Source organism: Lonchura striata, chromosome 1A (assembly GCF_050655825.1).
Source record: "Lonchura striata isolate lonStrDom1 chromosome 1A, ASM5065582v1, whole genome shotgun sequence".
Lineage (NCBI taxonomy): Eukaryota > Metazoa > Chordata > Aves > Passeriformes > Estrildidae > Lonchura > Lonchura striata.
Window position 1 is genome coordinate 67,122,572 of NC_140741.1, and position 23,277 is coordinate 67,145,848.

The window sequence follows — 23,277 nt, forward strand, 5'->3', positions numbered from 1 at the left end:
GATTTTTCCAAGTATACCCATTTTCTGAAGGTAAGGTGATTGTCTTCAATATATCATTTTATTTCTATAATTTTGTAGTAGCTCCTTTAATCTGTGAAAAAACATCTAGATAAGGTGTGGTTGCTAGGAGAGGTGAAGAGCACCTCCTAGGATCTGCTTCCTCAATTCTGTTTAACTATTGCTGTGAAAGCTCTTTTTGTATCCAAAATGTTCACCAACAGGAGAGAAAAAAAATCTCATGTTATTTTTCTTTTATTCTTTTTCTAACACTGTCAAGATTCCTTTCTTTGGAAATGGCAGCTTTCATGTATAGATTTATCATGGGCTTTAAAAACTTATTGTTACACTGATAGTTTCTGAATCATAACAATCTGCATTACAATTTTACAGGAATTTAGATAACTTTGCTTTGTGGATGTGTTTGAAAGGGATACACCAAGTAGGAAGGAAGATACTCAATGTAGATATTCTGTAGGCTTCACTTTTTCAAACATAAAAATTATGGGGAAAATGTGCCTTTATAAAGTCAAGAGACTTGCATACTGTTTTAAAATATAAATGAAACCAAAAATAGTCTTAAAACCAACAGATAAAGAATGAGATAATGTGTCTTTTTTGTTATTCTCACAAATGTCCAGAGACAGGTTGGAAAGATCCCCTTTTCTCTCTTTTACTTGCCAAGAAAAAGGAACTTTTCAGATGATCAGACTAGTCAGAAGGGCATAGCTGATAGAAAAGGCAAATAATTGCATTCAGATCAGTAGGAATCCAATTCCTTCAAGAATATAACAGAGTGTTCCATGAATATGAATGTGTTTCTAAAAACCTAAACACTCAGCCAGGCACAGCGAAGGCAATCAGGAGGATGGTGAATAATGCTAGAGATATTGGACAAACAGCAGGAGGAAAAAGCAAGAATCCAAAGCATACTCAGCAGGCATTGATGCAAGTTACACATGGGACTAATAAATCACCCAAACTGACTAATTATGGTAGGCAGAATGCTAGCAGGCTTCTGAAAAGAATGTGGACTTTTAGGTACTACAGCAGTGTGAAACAGGAAGGCAGGTATATGTATCAGATGTCTGACCCAGCTGATCTCCAGAAGATTTGTGCATTTTCTAAGGCATGCAAATTCAGTCTTGGTGTTATCACATCACAATCAGTCAGAGTGCAAAGCCAATATGGCAGACAAAAAAATAAAATCTAAAGAAATATTAAAAAATAAGTTATAACAGAAAGAAAGAATACCAAAGGGTGTTTTCAGAAAATAAAGACTTCTGCAATGGATGGCATTGACACACATAATTTGGGAGCACTAATCTCATCTGATATGACCCACTTAAAGATTATATAAGGAAGCTAAAATAAATGCTTTAAATTTTCATTATAATCTTTTGGCTCCTAACTCAAGGAAAAGGACTGTCTCATCTGGAATGGCAGACTTGATTAGAAATTTGTGGGATACCCAGAATTTTCTGGAACAGCAACTGGATTGAGGCAGAAAAATAGAGTATTTCAAAGCAGAATACACCTATGCTTGAAGACCCTGAATCCCTTTGCAGATAAGAATAAAGTTTATTTATCCTTTATTGCATCAACTTCTACAGACAGAGTACATTACTTTGAGCCACTACATTTGTCTAGTCTGTCCATTTGATTCCCTCCCAGTCATAGCCTAGTAACATTAGAATAAATAATGCACAAAAGGCAAGACCAACATATAATAGACTAAAATAATTACAAATCCCTTTGCAGACAAACTGTTAGGAATTCTTTATGAGAAATATACACATCAAAACTTTCCCTTAACAGAAAAGCCATTATTCACATACTACAGCAGTGGATAACATTTCATTAGAGCTGCAAGCCTGTAAGACTACTATCATAGGATGCAATAATGAACATTGTGGAAAGCATATTAATCTGAAAATAAAGTGGGGACAAAGCAGGAGTTTCTAGTTATAGATATGAAAGCAAACTTTCTACCACAAGACTTGGACATATACAGGCATTGTCAACATAGGAAAGATTTATATTCATTCTAATGCACTTATTTTTAAAGCCTTCTCTCTTGGAACACAATTTGCAGTCCAGTAATTTTGAGGACTCTCACATGCTAAAATGTAGATCAGCTGAAGTTTAATTTTAGCTTGCCTTGTGATCCCACCTGCACTTAAACAGCATTCCAAAGTAACAGTTTGAATATCAGTCCAAAAAAAGGGGTTATGTTCAAGAATATGAGAGGGTAAACAAAAAACTCTTTTCTGAATCCCCAGCATAATAGTTTAATTTCTAAGTAAGTTATAAATTATTCTAAAAAAATAAGAATATTAAGACATTAAGGAGCTACAAAGGACTGTCTAGTATAGAAACAGGTTGTGGCAATCTTGGTTTTGGTTTTTTTAAATTTTCAAATAAATACAGCGGAAGTGAAATTCTAATACAGACTTCTTCCATAGGAACGGATGTGTTATCATTTCTAGGCAAGCTTAGAATAATTAGTTACAGGAAATGCTTGTTAAAATATGTTATATTTCTGAATGGATACTCTTGGATTTGGATTCTTATTTCTGTCCTTGAGTATTAATTTCAGCAAGCAACTGGACTAGAACATAGGAAAAAACATATCACTGTTAAAGATAATCAATCAGTAGAACAGAGTAACAAAGCTGGAAATCTCTATCAACACTAAGAATTTTTTGGTGCAAGCTGAAAAAAGCCTTTTAGGAACAATATTGTGCTTTGAATCATTGGAATGACCTTTTGAAGACTTAACTACTACTTATCATTGCTACTACTGAATAGTCTATATGTATTTGAGTACTGAGTATTATTGACTTTAGATCAGATCTATTTTACTTAAATTTTTCCCTTAGAGGATGCACAAAATTCCAGATCCTAATCATACTGTAAATGGAAGACATCACCTGAATTTTCCAACAAGTTTTACTTGTTAAGTCCTAGTTTCAGTTTCATGACAGAGGGGAAACCATTTAGGATTTAGCAATTCACCTTCTATTATATTAATGCCTCAACCTGACTTTTACTGACCCCAAATGAACATTAATCATGAAAAGTGACTATATTTCTATTTTAAATGTCTCTCTAGATGAAGTAGCACTTCTTCAGACATGGCTCAGGTTCAGTTAATCACACTCCAGCACCTTCACCTTTACCTTCACTCCATTTTGTTGGGGGTATCCCTCTGCTTGTTTTCCAGTGTTCACAGTCTTCATTATTAACTGGTTATTTATACTAAATGTGCCAGGTAGTATTAAATCAGATTTGCTTCATAAACACATCTTATTAAAAGAGATAAGTTCTGTAATTCTGCTATTTTTTTTTAATTCTGAAATTGAACCATATATGTTTATCAGATTTTTGATGGAATTTCTAGCATACTGATTCCAAGTCCAAATACTCTGAGCTCATTGCAACTTCAAGAAGTCACCAGAAGAAGCTCTCTGAAAGTTCCAAGAAGCTGTATGTTAACAGAAATGTATTTAAGAGGTAGGTCAATAAAAGTGATTAATAATATTAAGCAAACAAATTCACTTTCCAGGCAATTACTGAAGTATCACTTCAAAGGTATGAAATTTTGTTTTTCAGAATAAACACTTGTGCCTTTCAGATTTTTTGTTTTTTCATTTGTCTTCTTAGTAATTAAAAAAAAAAAATTAGACATATTCCATGGGAAAACCAGATTTTTTTAAAAATAAAACTTTAAAAAATCATTTTTTTTAGAATTATCTTGGGCCATAATTTAAGGGCTAATAGCCTTTTAGTCGAAGTTCATACAGAATTCAGAACTGCAAAAACTATAAACCAGCTACTAGTTAAGCACAGTCTCCCTGTATTTTTTTACTTTTCTTTTGATGAGTCTTTACAGTGACAGTTCAGGAATAGGCTGATTTGTAACACTGTAAATCAATGTTGTTTGTCATGTGGATACAAGAACACAGAACTTGTCCTTCTTTTCCCATATTTTTTATCTCTGGCTGTAAACTATTTTCTTATTTAAATTCTTTCTGCTTCTTTTTAGGAAAACCAGCTGAATTATACCAGCAAATACCTCAAGAAAGCAGAACTAATTGCTCCAATTATTACTGGAGAGCCAGGTGGGAAATTAGAATGCGGGGCCAATTTGGGATAGATAAAAAATATTTCTCAGAGTTCAGAAAGGAAGCTGATAATACTTAGGATTATAAGACTGCTGTTGTTTATCTTGACTCAGTTTTTAAAGTGTGGGTTTTGGGCATTAATAGTAAGGCTGTTCCTAGCTTAAGGGAACATGTATAAAATATAGACTTCTTTTTAAAAGATGAGAAAGCATAAGGAATACTGTCAGTGCATAGGCCTGACTCATTCCTTAAGGATCCTTTGTGACAGAAAAGTATATCTGATATTTTAAATTCTTAAAATCAGCATATGACAGGCTATCTGCAAGTGCTTTCAGTACTTTTTTTTTTGCTCTGTAATGTAGCAGCTGCTCATGTGAGAAATTATCCTTGCTGGTATTTTCTGCTTTAAATTTTGTTGGCATTGATTAAAATTGTGCTGTCGAGTAGTAGATGGCAGACCCTTGCTAGAAGGTAATGGCAGAAAGCAAGGTTCTGGTTTATATTAAAGACATTTTAAAAAAGGTCAGGTTGAATTTTAGCCTTTTTATTTATAGGGACAGTAGAGAAGTTTGGCAATTCTTCTTTCAATTAGATACTTTCCTGGGAAAGGATCACATTTTAATCAGTAATATTTTATTTCAGAAAAAAACCCTTTCTACCTGTAATTCAGGACAGCAATAGGACTATAAAAGTAGGTGTTACAGACACTAAGAATGGGTTTTTAAAAAGAGATTAACATGTTTATATTGCACTTGAGGAAAGACAATGAGAATGTGCAGCAATTTCTTTTGCTATGTACATGACATGAACGCAAAACTAAAAAATGCAATTCAGCTACTGTTCAAGTCAGTGGCAATCTGACTGGTGGTGAAATGTTGGTAACATTTCAGATTGTCTGTATTTCTCTTTATATCCATGGATCAATATCCTTTAGAATCAAGTCAATAATCTCATAGTCAGTAAAAGACTGTTGATTAAAAAAAAAATACTTAGAATTCCAGATTTTTTCTAGGTTCTCATAAATTTTGGTATATGTTAGGATTAAATGTACAAAAATCCAGAATTATTTGAGTTATTGGGAAGGCAGCAAACCTCAAAGATAGTATTTAACCTAAATAGATGATGCTTCCTGTGGTTTTGAGATACCAATCTAAAAAGGCCTTAAAAAGAATTGATTTAAGCCTTGGTCCAGAAACATAGAACTGTTCTCCACCATGGTGAAAGTGACTGCTTATGACTTGGTTATCTTATCTAGATAGTGTTGTTTATACTGCTAGGAGTCAGGAATCATGTTACAGAAGATGAAAATTTTCAGTTTAGTTCAATTTAATTAAATTTAAGAAAAATAAATATGTACTAGCTTTCAATCTGCAGGTAAATTGAAGACTACTCCAGCATGTGAATTCATAGTTCCTCTGTCTATTCGGTCACTTCCTGACATAAATATAGAAATGAACTATTTTATGCTATGTAATGATACTTGCAATTTTCCTTGGAAATAAGAGTTCTCAGATTCTTCCTACTCAATACCATACATGTGACATTCTGATGTTGCTTCACTAGCTGAAACAATCCAAATGTAAGAAACTAAAAAGAAAGTGGAATGTTCCTGGTACATAATTTCTACCTATGTATTAAAAACAAAACACTGGATGAAGTGTGTGAAATGTGGGATGCTCCTAATGAAAGCTGCAGAAGAAATCACTGCTAAAGGATGGAAATGTTTTTAATTTTGTAATTGTCAAACACCTGAGTTGACAGCAGTTCCCAGAATATCACTCAAACTGTGCAGGCATATGTGAAGTTTGTGTGTTGAGCCCTTCAAAAACCTTTGTCAGCTCTTTCATACCAAAGAGTCATAGAATGTTTTGGGTTGGAAGGGATCTTTAAAGATGTGCTTTCAACCCCACCCCATAACAGGGACACCTCCCCACCCCATAACAGGGACACCTTGCTCAAACTCTCAGTGTTCAACCTGTCGTTGAACACTTCCAGGGTTAGGGCATCCATCACTTCTCTTGGAAACCTGATCCAGTGTCTCATATATTCAATCTAAATCTACTCTCAGTTGAAAACCATTGTCACTGTAGGGCCTGGTAAAAAGTTTTTTCCTTTTTTTAAGTCCCCTTTTTCTATTTCAAGGCTATAAAAAGATCTCCTCAGAGTCTTCTTTTCTCCAGGCTGGACAGTCCCAACTCTCTCAGCCTGTCTTCATAGGAAAGGTGCCCTGCCTCTGATCATTATAATGTAAGAAATTTTCTCACCTGCAGTAAAACCCCCTATTTTTAGTCTGGACAAATGACACATCAAAGTATAGATTTATGCATATAGAAAAGCATTTACAAATCTCAGTAACTGTATCATAATTATCTGTTAATAACTTTCTTCATCTGCCTTTTCTATTCTAACTTTCTGCTTGAAAGTCCAATATTAGGGCATTTTTTCTCTGAACATCCTCATAAGGATTAATCTTAGACTTCTGATATTTCAACCTGTGGATTTAAAAGAAATCAAAATGCTAGTTTTTAAGATGTGAGATGCAGCAAGCCCTCAGCCTGTTCTTGGTCATAGTATAATGAGTCCTGTGGTTTAAAGAGTGTAAATTTAGCCTAATTTAAGACCAAGTGAAAGTGAATTATTTTTTCAGAATTTTAATTACTTTGAAGAACACAGCATTTGTTAGCTATGCTTGTTCTGTCAGTTTGTTTCATGCCTTGTTTTACTCAAGAGAGTTAATCCACTTATTACTCCTGGGTGCTCCTCTTCAGGAGAAAGAGTGTGAAACAGTTTGCAAGACAATTTGCTCCAGAGTCTATTCTGTGCAGAAAGGATGGATGAAAATTTCACTAGGATGGTTCAAAGGGCTATAAAGGAACATTTACAAGTCAAATTATTCCCAGTCAGAGGGTCATGCAGCTTTCCAAAATCTTATTAGAATGACTCCCTAGCATGTTTCAAGGTTTCTGTGGTATTTCAACAATTTTTGTCATAAATAAAGATTAGACTGCCTAAATTATTGAAATACAGAGATAAGAAATCAAACCATTAAAACTGAATATCTTAGTTTATAATTTTGGCTGATGAACCACAAAGCTCAAAAATTTAGAAAAAAAAGGGTGTTTTTTATCTTAAATTACTCTGAATTTGACTTTGGTATTCAGAACATGGACTGGAGGGCAATAAAAAAAAAAAAAAGAGGGATAAAATAACCCCACTGTCTTGGAAGATGTGGGTGAGGTGCTACACTGCTCCTATAGAAAAATTACAATTTTGTGACTGAAAAACCTCACAACAATAAGGCCAGCCACAGAGGATGACAGAAGCACTGTAAGTACTCATTCACTCAAAAACCCCTTGACATACTCCTAAAAGAGTCTTTGCTTGAGATGACCCTCAGTGGTTGAGGATTGAGGAATGATTGAGGAGTGATATTTTGAATGCATCCATAATCTTCAAAAGGAGAAGATGCAACATTTCCATTACAATGCTCTTTATATCTATATATCTCTCTTCTACTAGAAACAGTGGCATCTTGGGATTACCTAGCAAATTCACACTTTTAAAATGTATGGAAATAATTTTTCCCATATTTTTTTTAAATGGATTAATGGTTGGTAGATGGAAAATACCCTCTGCAGCTTATTGGCTGAACAACTTTATAGGACAGATAGACCAATCATGATCTACAACTGAATCAAGATATTAATCATGTGCTTTTAATTGTTAGTTTCTGTCCTTACATTGATGCAATTGTGCTTTTTATAATGTCTGTAATACTCTAACCATGTCGTAAGAAATCTTTGAACAAGGTATATTGCACTTTCTGAAATGAATACAGAAGTTGGCTTGCATAACTTAATGGAGATTAGAATATGTATAAGATTTACTGAAGCTTAAGAAGATGAAGTATTTCATCTGCTTAGGGCAGAATGCCCAGAGTAAGATAGCATGCAACAATGTATATAATAAAAATAACTAATACCATGTCCAAGAACAAAACTCTAATTTTTTCTTTTAATATTATTAAGTAGTACAAAAATACAGAATATGAGAAGATAATATATACAGATAACAAAGATTATCATAGACAGGATCATAGTTATTTATATTGACCATTTGGTTATGCCAGCAAAGTAAATAGTACTGTTTTCCAGTATTTACTTAAAACTATACTGATAGATGTTAACAGCACAAAAACTGCTCCCAACAAGACATTAACACAGGTGGGCAAACAATTACAAAATGAGAATTTTCCCCCTGGAGATTCCACTTATGTAAATGCCTAAATTTTGCTGTCATGAGCTGAACTCAAACCCTATTGCTATGGTTTTGATTCAACCACCTAGAAAACAATTCTCATTGTTATTTGAGGATCTCACCCTGCTTTCCCTGCAGCTACTGGTCTTAAAGATCCTCTGAATCCCCTGCCACATTTCTCAGGCCTGTGTGAATGACTTGGATGACTAAAACATTTCACATAGCAATAGATCTGCATATTCAATCAATTAAATTTATTCTTCACCATCTTAAAGAGACTAACCCAAGACTACTTTTTACAGAAGTTATGACCTAAAAATATCTGAAAATGTGAAAAAAAGAGAACCAGTATTGAAAAGTTTTAAATGTAACTCTAAGTCGTTATTTGCAAATAAGAATACAAATGGTCAGCTATGGGAGATCTCTACAGTTAATGAAAAGTGGGAATTGATATTTTCTTCCACTTAACTTCAGAGCTCACCTGGTCCACAACACAGGTAAGTGAACTAGAAAATGCATGGTTTTAAGATTTTCATTCTCTTTTACTCATCTATAAAAAGAATGCCACAATTAATCTGTAATACTGAAGTAATTCTGTTAATCTTGAGTTTCTCTACATTTTGAACTACTTTCCCAAAAGATTACATTTACATGCTGAAACTCAAATGCTCTTGAATTGTTTTCCAGATTTTAGTTTAATTTATCCTTTGGCACTGACATTTCCCCTCTTAGTCAGCTAGAAATCAGACACTAAAATCCAGCCCAACTGCACCAGCCTTTCTCAAGGGCAAAAAATCCTCAATAAGAACCAGTCATTTTATCAGAGCAGGAGTTGCAACACCTGAGTTCCCAAAGTAGCAGAGGTGAATTGCATTGTAAGTGAAAATTAGGGAATTGCAGCTCTTGAGTAATTTGTAAATTTTGAAGACAAGAAGAAACATAAAATTGGAAAGGTAATTTCAGACCAATGGTATAGACATTTCTTTCAGAATGTTTCAAAGGTGTTTTGGGTATTGTTTGGTTTATTATTTCTTGTATTTGTTTGTGTTTAGGGTTAATTAATAATACCAATAAAAATGAAAATATTTTGTATTTGTAGGCTCTGAAATATAGGATCCAAGACACAACCTAAAGGGCAACTTATGTTGAATAAAATAATGAAAAGCTATTTTTTGTATAATTATAAATCTGTATAAGACTCACCATGGCAAAATAAAAATGAAAAATTCTTGACTTCTCATTTTCATCCCACCATTTATCTTTTAAAAACTAGATTTTTAAAAAGTGCTTAAATATACTATTGAAAAATTGAATTTTGATAGGATGATTATCAAAGTATTTGACATTTGATAAAGAAGATTAATAAGTATTTTTTTAATGAGTGCTATGTATAGAAATATTTAGTAAAATGCATATACATGGGTAAGAATTCTTGCTTTGGAAAAGAGAACTTTACAGATCTACCTGTAAATTCTAATTTGATTTCTTCAGCTCTGTGGAATGTTAGACTGCTTTTACCTCAAATATGGAAACAGAAATTATTTTCTCATGTATAGAGATTCTAGAAACCTGAAAAAATGTTGTGTTTTTTTTTAATTATTAAACTCAACATCAATTTATCAAGTACATCTATAAATTTCAATTTATTAATTAATTAATGCTCAAAGCATCATTGAAATGCATCTAAATGAAAAAAGTCATGATAATTAAGTTTTATATTTGAGATCAACATAAACATGCACTTGAAAGAATATACCTCATATGTAAAAGGAAATGGAATTTTCATAACGTGTCATTCGGTACGAAACACTCTCCATTTTCATGCGGTTTTCCATTATTACAATGAAAAAAATAATCATATTCCCCATGAAATTTTGAAAGTTACTCTGTTAGGTGCTTTCCAGCTCCAATATTACAATGTCTTCTTCTTTCTCAGCATCACAATAATACTAAAATAAATTAACTCAGAATTTCCCAATCCAATAAATGCTTCATTATAGTGCATCTGCATTAAATGCAGCAGTCAAGTCTGCTCAGCTAATATTTTATTTAAAATTAATGTTTTATGTAAACACTAATATTAATAATTGATTTATGAAGTAAATATTCTGAAATATTATAACTATAGAGCCTGAAAGGCATTAAATATATTCTTCAAATTCACTGAGTATTGAGTCAGCTCCATACTTTGTATGTTTTATTTGAAAAGCAATGAACATCAGAAGACAGATATTTTATATTATTCATTGTAATCTAAGTATTGAATTACTTTAAATATAAAGGTAGGACACCATTCTCATTTACACTGAAGACTCATTACATTGGTGTTCTTGTGTAAAAGGCCCCTAGACAAAATGAAGGTCAGGATTTTAATCTACAATACTAAGAGAACATAGACTAATTTTTCATAGCATGACAAGTCAAAGAAATAGGCACATCCTTCCTACAAACATGGAGTACCAGTGTACAGCTGTTTGTATTTCTTTTTACCTTCTGAATCGGTCACTCCTACTCCCGACTGCTTTACGGGTTCTTGTCCATTCTGGCTCATCTTCCCTCTGTTAAAAGATATGGGGTTGTTGTCAATAAAACCATATAAAAATAAGAGCTAAAACAATGACACACCTAAGCAAATGAGGCTGGTTCTTTTAAGAATATTATCTTTTTCCTCTTTTGAAGGCAGCTGCAATCACATCTTGCTAAGCCTTTACATTCTTACAGAATGGGTCCATCAGGTACCTGCCCCACATCAGTCTGGGGCTGCATATCTTCTTTCCTCACTTTATCTTGTTATAGTCAACAGTGAAATATATAATAAGCAGTCATAAAAATTGATATTTGGTCTACCATACCATTACTTCAAAGGTAAGGCATACTCATGGTTGTTATCTTCTTAAATTATTGCTTTACTTTACAAGTTAGATTTAGCATAAGAAACAATTCTGAAAACTTAACATTAATCTTAAAGTGAGTGGAATAAACCATGCCCTAGAGTTCACTATTTTCCTGCATTTTATGTAGAAAGAACCTGCATCAGAACCTTCATGTCTATTTTTACACAATGAAAGTTAGGTAAAATATGAGCTATCTTTAAATATACTTGTTGCAAGCTCTAAGGCATGATTAAAATCACTCTCAAACATTTTTGCTTCTAGTTTTCTTTTTGCCTTATGACTCTGACTGCTATGATAGAGACTACAAGGCATTATCTCTAGTTGCATGTGATTCCTTGGGGCTTAAAGGGTCAGCACTGTTCTTTTCTACCTGTGAGTATAAAAGTATCTACCTGTGAGATGAAAACTTCATGTTTGAAGATGTCTAAATTCACAGGGAACTAAAAAATTCATATAAAATCACAGTTTTCCAAGTGAATTTATATTCAGTTTTAACTGAAAGCTATTATCTTCTTCTATTGTAGGTAATGCTTCATAAATCATTACAAATATGATGCAAGAATTATTTGTCCCAAGGGTTATATTCACTATACATCATTCAATACATACATCATTCAATTATTTTCCACTTTTGGATTCTAAATGAATTTTATTTTACACCAATGTAGTGCTACAAAGGGTTGCAAAACACAAAGGCATAGAGAATCTGGTCTTTATCAGAGATAAGAACATGAGTAGCTTTCAGGACTATTACAACTGGATAATAGTGTTTAAAAAAATCCAAATTAGAAAGACTTTAAAAGATATATTCAAATTCATGTAACTGTATATAATTATTAATTTCCCTTGATAGTTAGAGCTACTTAATATTGGCAAGTATTCTAATTAGTTACCTCATCAAGCAATTCCCATGGTGGCCCTATTTAATTATTTTATTTTGCTTCAAGACTAATTGTTGCTATGGTTAAAAGCACTTGGACTAAAACAAAGAGTTTAAAACTCAGCATATCCAATAATTTCTATTGATACACTAGAAACTTAGTCTAAGCAGAGAGCTTATAACCAAAAAAAGATTTTAAATGGCAAGATACTTAAAAATATTTAGCCTACTTGATACTTCTCATCCAAATTGTAAGCTGTGGTCTTATGGATTTTCTGAATTATAAGGTCAGAGTCCCTGAAGTCATTATAAAGTCAGAGTGAATGCAAATGATGAGTTGAATTTCACTTATACATATATTCAGATAAACATTTTTATACAGAAATTAAAATGGAAACAGTTATCTGTTTTAAACATTCTCTCCATGAATGATCTGATGGTAAACAGTTATTTTGTCATTCATTTTCCTTACATTGCTTTGTAAAACCCTGGAGACTAACATGAAAAATGAAGCAGGTCCTGTCTATATAAATTTCCTGTGTAATTTTAAAGATTCTGTAAGCATGTAAATAACTTACTCTAAAATGCCATAATAAAAAAATAGTGTAGCATTACAAAAAATGAGACATGGATATATTTTATTTAATTAAGTATAATTCATGAGAACAAATTTCTATATGAGAAAATCTGAAGCTGTGGAGACTCCCTCCTGCTTTTCAGTAGAAGTGGGGCTGATTTCAGGTTTAAGAGACCAATGAGTCTGTCAGCCAAACAACAACTAATTGTAGGTACTGTCACATTGCTAGTCAACACACAGTAAATGATATTATTTGGACTTGAATTTGGCATGTGTGAACAGAATATTTCTATCGAGAGCTCCATCTTGTGTTATTGTGCACAAAGTTTTTATGTATCTTTGCTTTTCTCACTAGGAATGGCAGCCCAATGGTTTTCTTTTTCTTTTGACATTGTCAAAGACAAAGATAATATTTTTTTCCCCCTTTAGTCTAGAACAACATGAGAGAAAAATCCACTACAAATCAAGCAATTGGCACCCTACAATCTAAGCTCACATAATCCTCCCTGGTTCTGAAAGTGAGATTGAAGTCTTAGATTTATCTCTATTTTTCCTTTAGTTGCTAACAAGATGTAGACAAATAACACTGGGCTTTTTTTCTTTTTTTTTTTTTTGAAAATAATAAATACTCAGAAATATCACAGTTCTAGAGAATTTTCACTTCATTAAAGTTTTTCTTGGAAGCTTATATCTTTTGTGACAAATAGTTCACAACTTCAAGGGAAAAGGAAAAAAATTTTATTCCAGAGAAAATATTGAACAACTATTGCAGACAATGAATGAACAATTACCACCAACTAATATTTTGAGAACAGTCAAGCTGTCATTATTTCAGGCCAGAATTGTTAAGTTGAACAGAAGTTACTTTGTCCTATAAAAGAATATAATGAAATTGATAAATGATGGTGCATGCTGACAGAGGAGGTGAAAAAATCCTGGCAAAACTTTTCTCTATGGAGTACTTAACTGGGTAAAAAAATTAGAAAATTAAATCATTTTATAGGATCATTACACTGATAGTAGCTTGATAATTCCTACAGGGACTCTGAACCAAAAAGCTTTTTCCAGCCAAAACCAGAAATTCTTCTGGGACTCCTAAAAACTTGGGAAAAGCTGGGCTATATCCAGAATATGATTTCCCCTTGCACTAGTAACAGCTCTTTACAGAGGGAGGAAAATCTGAAAACTGAAACTAAGCTTTCTCAATCCTATAATAGTTGTACTTTTAAAACATAAGCTAAGTCCGTCTCTACAAATTTTCATCAAAGGCTGAAACCAGCACATCTCTATATGATAGCAAAAAAATTCAGGAGGTTGAGGCAGAGGTTTGATTGGTTATTAACAATTCAGTGCTCAACAAAGCAGAATAAAAGTATGAACTCTGGGCAATTCTCCCCTTTAGCTGCTATTCTACTGTATAACTCAAATCTGCAGAGGAAACTACATAAGATGACTGGCACAGTGAAAGTGCTATCAATTGTGCACGGAGGGTACAATATATGAACAGAAAAACCTTACATTCTTGGGATAGGAAATAGATTATTCTCTCCCGTGGCGCTGCTGCTGCCTTCGCTATCCATGCTGTAGCCACTGCCAAAGCTACTGGCTGATGAGCCAGTGGAGACAGAACTTTCTGCAGGTCGGTGATTAGCAGACCTTGCTGTACAGGGCAGGAACATTTGGTTACTAAAACTTGTAGGACATCAGTACCACCGGCATTAAGAAAAGAATATGTAATTTATCAAAATCACATGCTGCAAACACTTTCACTTTTATATTTCACATTCAAATATTGCTTTATCATATTTTTGCAGATGAAGTTTGTTTTCATGTAGAATAAGGTGTTCTAAACCAAATAGTACACCACCATATTTTTTTCTCCAGTCACGTTAATAGTTCAAATCAACAGCCTGAAGGAAAAAAAAAAAAAAGGAACGTGATAGTATGATTAACACTGCTTTTCTGATTAAAGTGACAGAAAACCAGTTATTCATATGAAACATTTCATACAATAATCCTGTAAAAATGAAAGCCCCAGTGGGCCTTACTCATATTCCTTGTGAAATGTTCTTTGCTTTTGGTGATTTTGAAGAGAGAAGTTTGCGAAGATGTGTAAGCACACAACCTATAGTCACAGTGAATATCCCCACCCCTCTTCAGACATAACACAGCTATGCATTATATTTCTCAACTGCTCCTACCCATCTGGATCTCTGTTACTACATGCACAGAATTTTAATGAATGTGATTTGATGGGAGATGCCTTAATCTAATTCAATACCATTTGGTGTTAGTATACCATATGTTAGTTTTACTTCAGAGTGTGTTATTTTGTATTTTGGACATTACTGCACTACATGAACAAATCATCCAGTATTTCATATTTAGCAAGTTGAGAAATACAAAGGAAAAAGGACACAGTGACACTACACATAGTAATTAATACAGGAACAATAGAGTAGCTATTCTCATATTGAATAACACAATTGTCTGGGAATATTAATACAGATTTGGGGATTTTTTTCCTAAATGTCCTCTAATACATCTGCTATTTTCTTGTTTCATCTATTTCAACCTACTGAGCATATGTATTGAAGCTATAAAATACCGTTTTTCAAAGTTATTCTTTATGAAGACTTAATGAGATTTTATGTTATTTTGCTGAACTGTGAAACTCCTATGTAAGTAGTTAAAAAAGATTCTTCTTTAAAAATAAATTAGTCAAGGATCTAACTGGAAAGTTAATAAGAGCCAGAGCCCCAACAGTGTCTTGCTTTAAACTGGCAATCAGTATTTTTTATGTCTGAGTAACTGAATAATATTTTTGGTGAAGAATGGTGCATGCTGCCTGATGGGGAACCAAGAAGCTGAGTGTAACTCCTCAAACATAATGCAAAAACAGGTGAGTACTAGAACTAGAAGCAATAAATGAAGCAATTCTTATGTCATCAATCCTTGAGCAAACTTTAAGACAGAACTCTTATTCTCTACAGTGATTCTTCACCGGTAATCCAAGTTGTCACATAACTTTTTTATCATTTCAAGTCTATTAATCTCCTTTGTTCCACTATTGCCCACAGCCAGAAGTGGAATACAGATTCCACTGCAGTCAGATAAAATTGTTTTCAGATAAAATTATTCTTTAGCTCTATTCCATGACTTTATACATTGATCATAGGCTGCCTTCTTAGAGGTAAATACAACAGAATAAATTTTAAAATCATAGTGTTATGAGCAGATAGTTTCAATATTTCACCTGGAGGAAAGGCACCCATGTTTTTCCAGGGAGACAGCTACCTGGGGTGGCTGTGTGCAGTGGTTGCTCTATCACTTTCAGCTGGTGGTGCTGTGAGTGAATTCCTACGTCTGTGCTGGCATGTCAGCAAAATGCTGCTGAGAAATGCTGGGCAAGAGTGACGTTTCAGAGATGAGAGGTCAAACTCTCAATTATAGCACATTATTTCCACTTGCCTTGTATTTAACAGACTGAAGTGTGGCTCTCTCATGCCTGTCCCAAACTAATTAATTACCTCAGTTCTCATTGTGTTTGCATGACCTCTATGTCTCCCATTGTTTTCTGTTTGGAATTCTGAGAGTTCCTTTAGGTTAGGTTGTTTAGACAGCTTTTTTTTGTGCCATGGCATGACACTTGCCTCACAGGTGAGTACAAATGGGAGATCAACACATTTGCAAAATCCATGGAAGCCAAAACAATATTGTGCCAATTCAGAAAAGAATCTTCAGGGCTTCCCTTAGCCATGAATTTGCTTAGTGTAGCATATATCTCCACCATAACATATGTGGCCTGAAAGGATCTTTTATATCTAGGATATATTTTTACTGTCTTTGCTTTAAAAACTAATGTCTGAAGTAATTTCTTGTACCTTTACTGGTGGATTTCTAAAACCAGTAAGGACGTAGAATTTAGTTCAATCCAGAAAAGCTTGAATTAAGCCTTTAGAAATGGGTTAGAAGTTTTGCTTCATCTATTTATAATCAACCCATAGCTGTTTCTTTTGAAACAGCTGTATCCTGATTACACATTCAGTATGCTGTATTTTTAGTTTTTCTACTGTTTTCACCAATTCACATAATTTTCCATATCAATGTTTATTTTCCATAAGGTCACTTCACTTGGTGAATGGTTATAATGGATCCAAGTTTAGGTTCATGACTGGATTTTGAACACTCTCAAGTTTAATTTCATTTTTTTTCCCTGCCTGCTCTATGAAAGTAATGAATCACAGTGTCAGTTTGTGACAAGAAATGAAATCCACAAATAGATTTACAGCTGGTTTAGTGACAAATTCAGAATCTGGATGCAGAGATCATCTCATAACTTGTGAGACACCCACATTTTCTATATGTCAAGATTTTTACAGATACATCTAGGCCTCTAAGTTTCTGCTGGTTATATATGAAACTTTGGGGTTCTGATGATGTGGCAATGCTTGCTACCGTGCAGTATTTTCCCTGAGCGTTAGTATAACTATGGTTATATTTCTACTCTGTGTGGAAAGATAGAACCAGTTCCATGCTCTTATATTCAAGAAACTACTCTGCACACTCATTTGCAGTCTTGCCTCTTCTCTTTGAATATTGGCAAACATTGTCTTAGAAACTTTAACAAGAAAGTCAGAGTTCACTATGTTGCTCCTCTAGTCCTACCCATCTACACAAAATCTGTGAAGTCCTGAAAGTGTCAGAACAATTTCCACCTTGCTTGGTCAATTGGGTTCATACCCACATAAAGGACAGGCAACTATTGCATTATATTTCATTTTGATTTTACTTTTAATCATGGTATTAGGGCAGGTTAATTCTGAGTTACAGAGCTTCTGCTTACAGCTGCCTATGCTAGAAAATTCTTTAGTCCATGGATTTTGACATCAAAGTTCTGGCAGGAGGTGCTTTGGTTGGTAGCGTTTGAACAGTTTCATATGGATCCACTTGGGTCCAAAGATTAGATATTGTCACCTGGTATCACAAAGGTTCCTGAAGCTACCAGGTGCAGTTTTGCTTTACTGACATCTACAATGTTTATCTGAATAGGAACACAGGTGAAGGCACTTTCCATCATTTAAATATTAAGGATCCAGAGTGTGGAAGACCTATGTTTCATTGCTTCCTTGCCCCTTTGGTTTTGCAAATTATTCCCTGGCTCCTATGAGCCCCCCCAGCCCCCAAAACAACTCCAAACCCAACCAACCCAATAAACAAATTTAGAAACTCTCAGAAAGCTTTAAAAACTATAAAAATACTTGTCAAAGGCGAGCTCTTGCTGCCAATTACATGTGATTCTTAAAGTGCCACATCTTTAGAGAAAAGACTCTATGGCCCTCAGCAGATGAAAGAGACAAAATTTAACTGAAGGTCATTATGCACCTTCATTTGGCCTCTCTCTGGGAGAAAGGAGATATCTCTTCACCCCCTCCAGCCCAATTTCTGTAAACTCTTTACACAGTTTATCAGGTGCTTGGCACTTTTTAAGGCCTGCAATATCATGATGTCTGGGCTGCCCAACCATTTAACTCTGAAGAACAGAAATATGAAATGAAAGTGTAAAACTCTACTATGAGCTGCTTTCTCTGAAATAGGGCACAGATTTTCCTATTATAAAAAGCTATTGTTGTGGTTTGATTTCATTTTCATCTGTTAATCCTTTTTTAGCTGGGAGTTCCCTTGATGAGATGAAATGTTCTCTACTTGGAATGGGTGTTAATGGGTACATATGTCACATTTAGTAGTTTGAAATGTGGTGTTAATGCTGCCTCTGAGGGATTCAGTTAAACTGCCTGTTTTACAGGCTCTGTCATGAGCAAAATTTCGGGTCAATCATTCTAGTGAATAATGTATTAATGAATTGGAAAACTTCTCAACTGCTTACAGTAATTATTTCAGGTTCCAGGAAAGTGGATGATAATTTTATTCCTGGTGTAGGACCAGGGTTTCCCAAGAAAAAATTATAATGCTTAGATAGATACCTTTTGTACTCTGCATGGTTTCTAGGAAAAATAAAAAAATTCAACAGAATGATGATTGGACATGTATTCCCTTATGCCTTTTTGGAAAATAATTGCTAATTCAATAAAATGGAGGTTAGCACTGACCCCACCTTTCAGCTCCATCTTTTTATTTCTATTTTTTAGAATTATTATTCGTATGGCAAAAATATATATTTACTTATGCTTTGGCTGATGGACCCAGTTAGAAAAAAGACCAAAAAACGTCATGCCTTAGTATGAAGAAAATATCATATTAAAATCGGGAAGAGAGGAAAGCTTGGAAGGCATATGATTTCACTTAATCTTTCAGAAGAGTCTGTTTTCAACAGACAACAGAGAAGATGCTGTGTTAAAACCTAATATAGGGACCATAGATCATTCACACAAGACCTATAACCAGGAGCTACTAAATTAGTCAGCAGAAAAATGGAAACAATCCAGCACTCTCAGCCACTCCAGTCATTCTTCTACACTGAATGGAATTTTTTTAAGACTTAAATTTTAAAAAGTTGACTATACAGTTCTGTGGTTCACATGGAGGAAAGAACAGACTCAACCAGCACTTTTTCTTGGTGAATAAATTGTAGATGTTCTCCTTTTCCAGTTTCTGTCTAGAAACAGAAATACACTGTCAAAATGCATTGGGAGCGACAGTTCTGTTTGTGCACCAAACAGGAGGAGGGAAAAATGCCTTCAAGTATGGATTCAGGATTAAGTTTCCACAATTAGCCTCTAATTACTTGAAAGAAATTCTTTTTTTAACTGTCCATCTTCTGAGAAACTCTGGATGACAAAAAAGGCTGAGTCTTCTCAAAGAGATTGCAAGCCCATGGGACAAGGTGAAAAAACCCATGTACTGTGTGTAATTTTCTGAAAACCAACAGACCAGGCATCTCATTCAGTGTCTTTTGGCAAAAGCTTGGCTGCCCTTCGCTCTCAGTAGCCTTGTGTTTCAAGTGCTCCAATCTCAAAGTGCCCCAAATGCCAGTTTTCCTGTTTTTATGAAGCATTTGCTAGCATTAAAAGCAAGAGCTGCTCCAGCTTGCTCTGTTAGGCTCTACAGGGTGAAATTGCTGTTGGGATTCTTGTTGCATCTTTTGTAAACTGGCAACAGACTGGGGATGCATTAACAGCTGGTGATCAAACATATCTACCTCAGGTGAGCCAAGATAGTTTATTCTCCTAATGCTCCCTCATACTGAACAGGACTTTAAGCCGTGGTCTCATCCTTCTCAGCCACAGCTGTGTATCAGACATGGATTTGACTGCACACTGAGCAGGGATATTTTGTGAAATTTTGAGACAAGCCTTTGAGGAGAAATTTACCATTTGAGATGAATAACAGAAGAACAACACACTTCTTAAACTGTGCTGAAGTAATTACTTTACCCAAGAAAGCAATTTGGATGAAATAACTTTCCATGCACTCTGTAGGGTTAGTCTACAGAATGTTGAAAAAATACTTTTGAAATAAGAGTTTTCAAATGAAGAAGCTTAACTATTCTCTGAAATTACATGCCAGCTTAAAATGGTGAAATAGTAAATAGCAGGAATAACCAAAGCATAATGGGTCAGTTATTAGATTGAAACAAGGTTGAAAAGACAGCCTCAGATTACTGCTATATGCAGAGAGTGGGAACAAACTGTTCTTGTTTTGATAATGATTCTTGGAAATGCGTTATTTGTAGCATTATGAAGGCCCATTTAACTTGGAAATTAAGAAACTAGTGGGCATGAGTCACTAAACAGCTTTGGGCTATAAATTATTTAAGTGTGAAGGAAATACCCTAAAATAATATAGGAAATTAAAACATGGCATTGCCTATTAAATGTGTGAAAATGGATACAGACCAAAAGGGAACCCAAATTAGCAGGTATTTGAAACCACATTCATATCCAACTCAGAAGATTTATATAACCTAGGAATCTATTTCCTTTCACTCTATTGTTGCTAAAACCAGTAAATAGAACTTAGTGATAAGGAAAATTCATGTCAATTTTAATTTCTTTCAGTTAAGTGGCTAGAAATACACAGAGCTGGCTCAGACTTGTATCATGGGCTGCACAGTCATGACAATGTCTTGATGTATGCATCACATCACATTTCTGTGCAGCTTTACCCTATGATGTTGACACTTAAGTGAACTTGTGTCAAAGTTGTCTGCTCAACATAGTTATAAGCAGGTGTTCTACCTTTTGAACTAAAGTGTTTTAAACGGTATTCTTTGAGATGTTTAAATTGATAGGCTTAATTGGGTATAATTCTGAAAATGTTGATATAGAGTTTTGAAACTGTAGGTATTCTAACTAACAATATCAACTCTGTATACCTATCAGGGAGTAGATCTCTCCCAGCTAGTAGAATCCCTTGACATACAACTGTTTGGAAAAGATGTTGTGTCATGATGGAAAATGAGAAATGTAAAAGATGAAATGTTCTCTATGACATGCTGTGGGGCTCCATTTTCTCCCATCCTCCTCACCTCCACCATCCCCACCCCGTTATTTTAGTGACGAAAAAAATATAATACCAGGTGTCAGAGGATGTTTTAAGGAAATGTTGTTATTTTAAATTGCTAGAGGTTTGATTTTTGAAATACCTTTCCCTTATTGAAAATTAGACAGAAATTCCTGTAGAATTATAATGCTGGTATTACCTTAAATTAACAGATATGTTTGGATCTTTAATTGAAACACATGGCAATTTCTCTAGATCTTTAACATTTGCTAACTAATTCAGGTGAGGAGTATAGAAGTGTTTTTATTATGGCAAGTTTCTTGTTTGTTTGATCAGGTTAACGTGAGCCAAATAGAAGAGGACTTTCCTATGGCATCCATCAGCAAATTATATACAAGCAATAGCATATTGACTTGTAGCTTCTTTTTCATGAGTGTCTGTTGGAAAGAATAAAAAATGTATAGGGCTGCAATGATGTTGAAACTTAAATTCACTTGCTGAGCTATTTACTATTATATTAATTTACTGTTCTTCAAAGAGGTATGAAGGTTCAAAAAATTTCTAGAAATTCTCTTATTTGGTCATAAAATAATGGGTTTTTGTTCACCCTTGGATATTCTAACGTAATAAAGGAATTGATTGTACAATCAATTGTACAATCATTGTCCTTTAGGGGAAAACCTGGCATCTCTTTCTCTGCAAAAAAGAACAAGCCAATTAAATTTCTACTATGGCAAAGCCGAGGTAGTGCACCTTTCTGCTTAACACAGATGCTGAAGTTTTTTTCTGTTTCTTGTATTTCTTATTCATTTTATTGGAAGGTATTAAAACTACAGCATGTTATTCATTCCTTTAAATCTATAAGCTAGGTTTGAAAATATTTTCTTAGTATAAAATCAGTAAAAAAATATATTCCAAATTCCTACTCTTTCACATGCATGTATCCAGAGAACTGGTGATGTTCTGAATAAACAGATCATCTCCAAATTTTCAAGTATCTGAAGAACTCTAAAATAATTTATTGAAAACATAACTGACATAACAAGAAAATTCCATATAATGAGAAGATCCTTCTGTGGGATAAATTACTGACTGAAAAGATGGTGGACTGATTCACACTGTGTCTAAAACTGACTCATCTGGTGGATAAACTCTTAATACACAGATTTATGTTGAAGGGAATGTGCTTAATTTTAAGTGAATGTGTAATTGGAAATTATTCATATATTGCACAAAACCTAAATCAAATTAAGCCATCCTCTGACTTGGATCCCTTGCAACTTCTGGCTTCAAAGAGTTGGCTCTGAAATATTATTGTTCCTCTCTGAGGAATGTGATTGGAAAGTGTAGCATGGAGTTTGTTTCTTTGTAGATCACACTTTTATCTCTCATTGGCAATGACAAAATTATACTTCAGGGTTTATTTTTAATTAACTGCTGTAGCCGAATGTTGGATTTTAAAAAAGGTTCTGAGCAAAATGCAATGTTTTTTGTTGCATCTTCACTTTAATTTTAAAGAAGATTGTTTTAATTACATTTTTTACTCTTCAAAAGAAATATATAAACAATTCAGTTCAACAAAAAACTGGTGAAAAACTTTTGTTTTCACAAAATATGCACTTTATGCTATAGGTTCTGATGTTGTTTATGATTTTCTTGTTACTTCTCAACAGACACACAATTGATAACTGACAAAATAGACCAAATAGAAAGGGTCCTAGGAACCAAAAGTAGAGAAGGATTTCTCTGAGACATTGTCAGAATGACTGAGGATTCTTGCCTTGTTTGGTTTGTTTTTTCTCTAGAGCCAGTTAAATTCAAGAGAAGAAATGGATCTATTGAGAGACTAGATCAAAGAAGGACACTCTTTCTGAGGGTTATCTTAGGTATAGAAGGACTTTACAGCATATAATAATTTCCATCACCCTTGTGTACTTAGGCTGAAAAAACCCAAACAATTCTTCTAAAAGGTGCTGTTGTTTAATATATGCACAAAGAAATAGCTCTGGTAAAATAATAATAATGATGTTGTGTATTATCTATAATGGCTTCCTTCGTAAAGGGCTTTGAGACATAGTAACA

The 23,277-nt window shown here is 34.0% G+C and overlaps 1 protein-coding gene and 1 long non-coding RNA gene across 22 annotated transcripts in view; one reads left to right on the plus strand and one right to left on the minus strand.

Moving 5' to 3' along the window:
- LOC110475443 (uncharacterized) overlaps positions 1–23,277 on the plus strand; it is a 108,425-nt gene that overhangs the window by 80,298 nt on the left and 4,850 nt on the right. For 7 of the 16 annotated variants that reach the window (XR_014952256.1, XR_014952259.1, XR_014952258.1 and 4 more), the window contains one exon: positions 1–23,277. This exon is cut by the window's right edge and continues 1,465 nt beyond it. This is a non-coding gene — a long non-coding RNA (uncharacterized LOC110475443). The other 9 variants (XR_014952266.1, XR_013340040.2, XR_014952262.1 and 6 more) reach the window with 9 other exon arrangements.
- The window catches only part of PCLO (piccolo presynaptic cytomatrix protein), a 318,666-nt gene that overhangs the window by 33,426 nt on the left and 261,963 nt on the right, over positions 1–23,277 (minus strand). For all 6 annotated transcript variants that reach the window (XM_021539594.4, XM_085569964.1, XM_021539596.4 and 3 more), the window contains 2 exons: positions 14,251–14,392; positions 10,872–10,939 (listed from right to left, as the gene is read on the minus strand). In XM_021539594.4, coding sequence (XP_021395269.3) covers positions 10,872–10,939; positions 14,251–14,392 — 210 coding nt within the window. The remainder of the gene's footprint in view (positions 1–10,871; positions 10,940–14,250; positions 14,393–23,277) is intronic.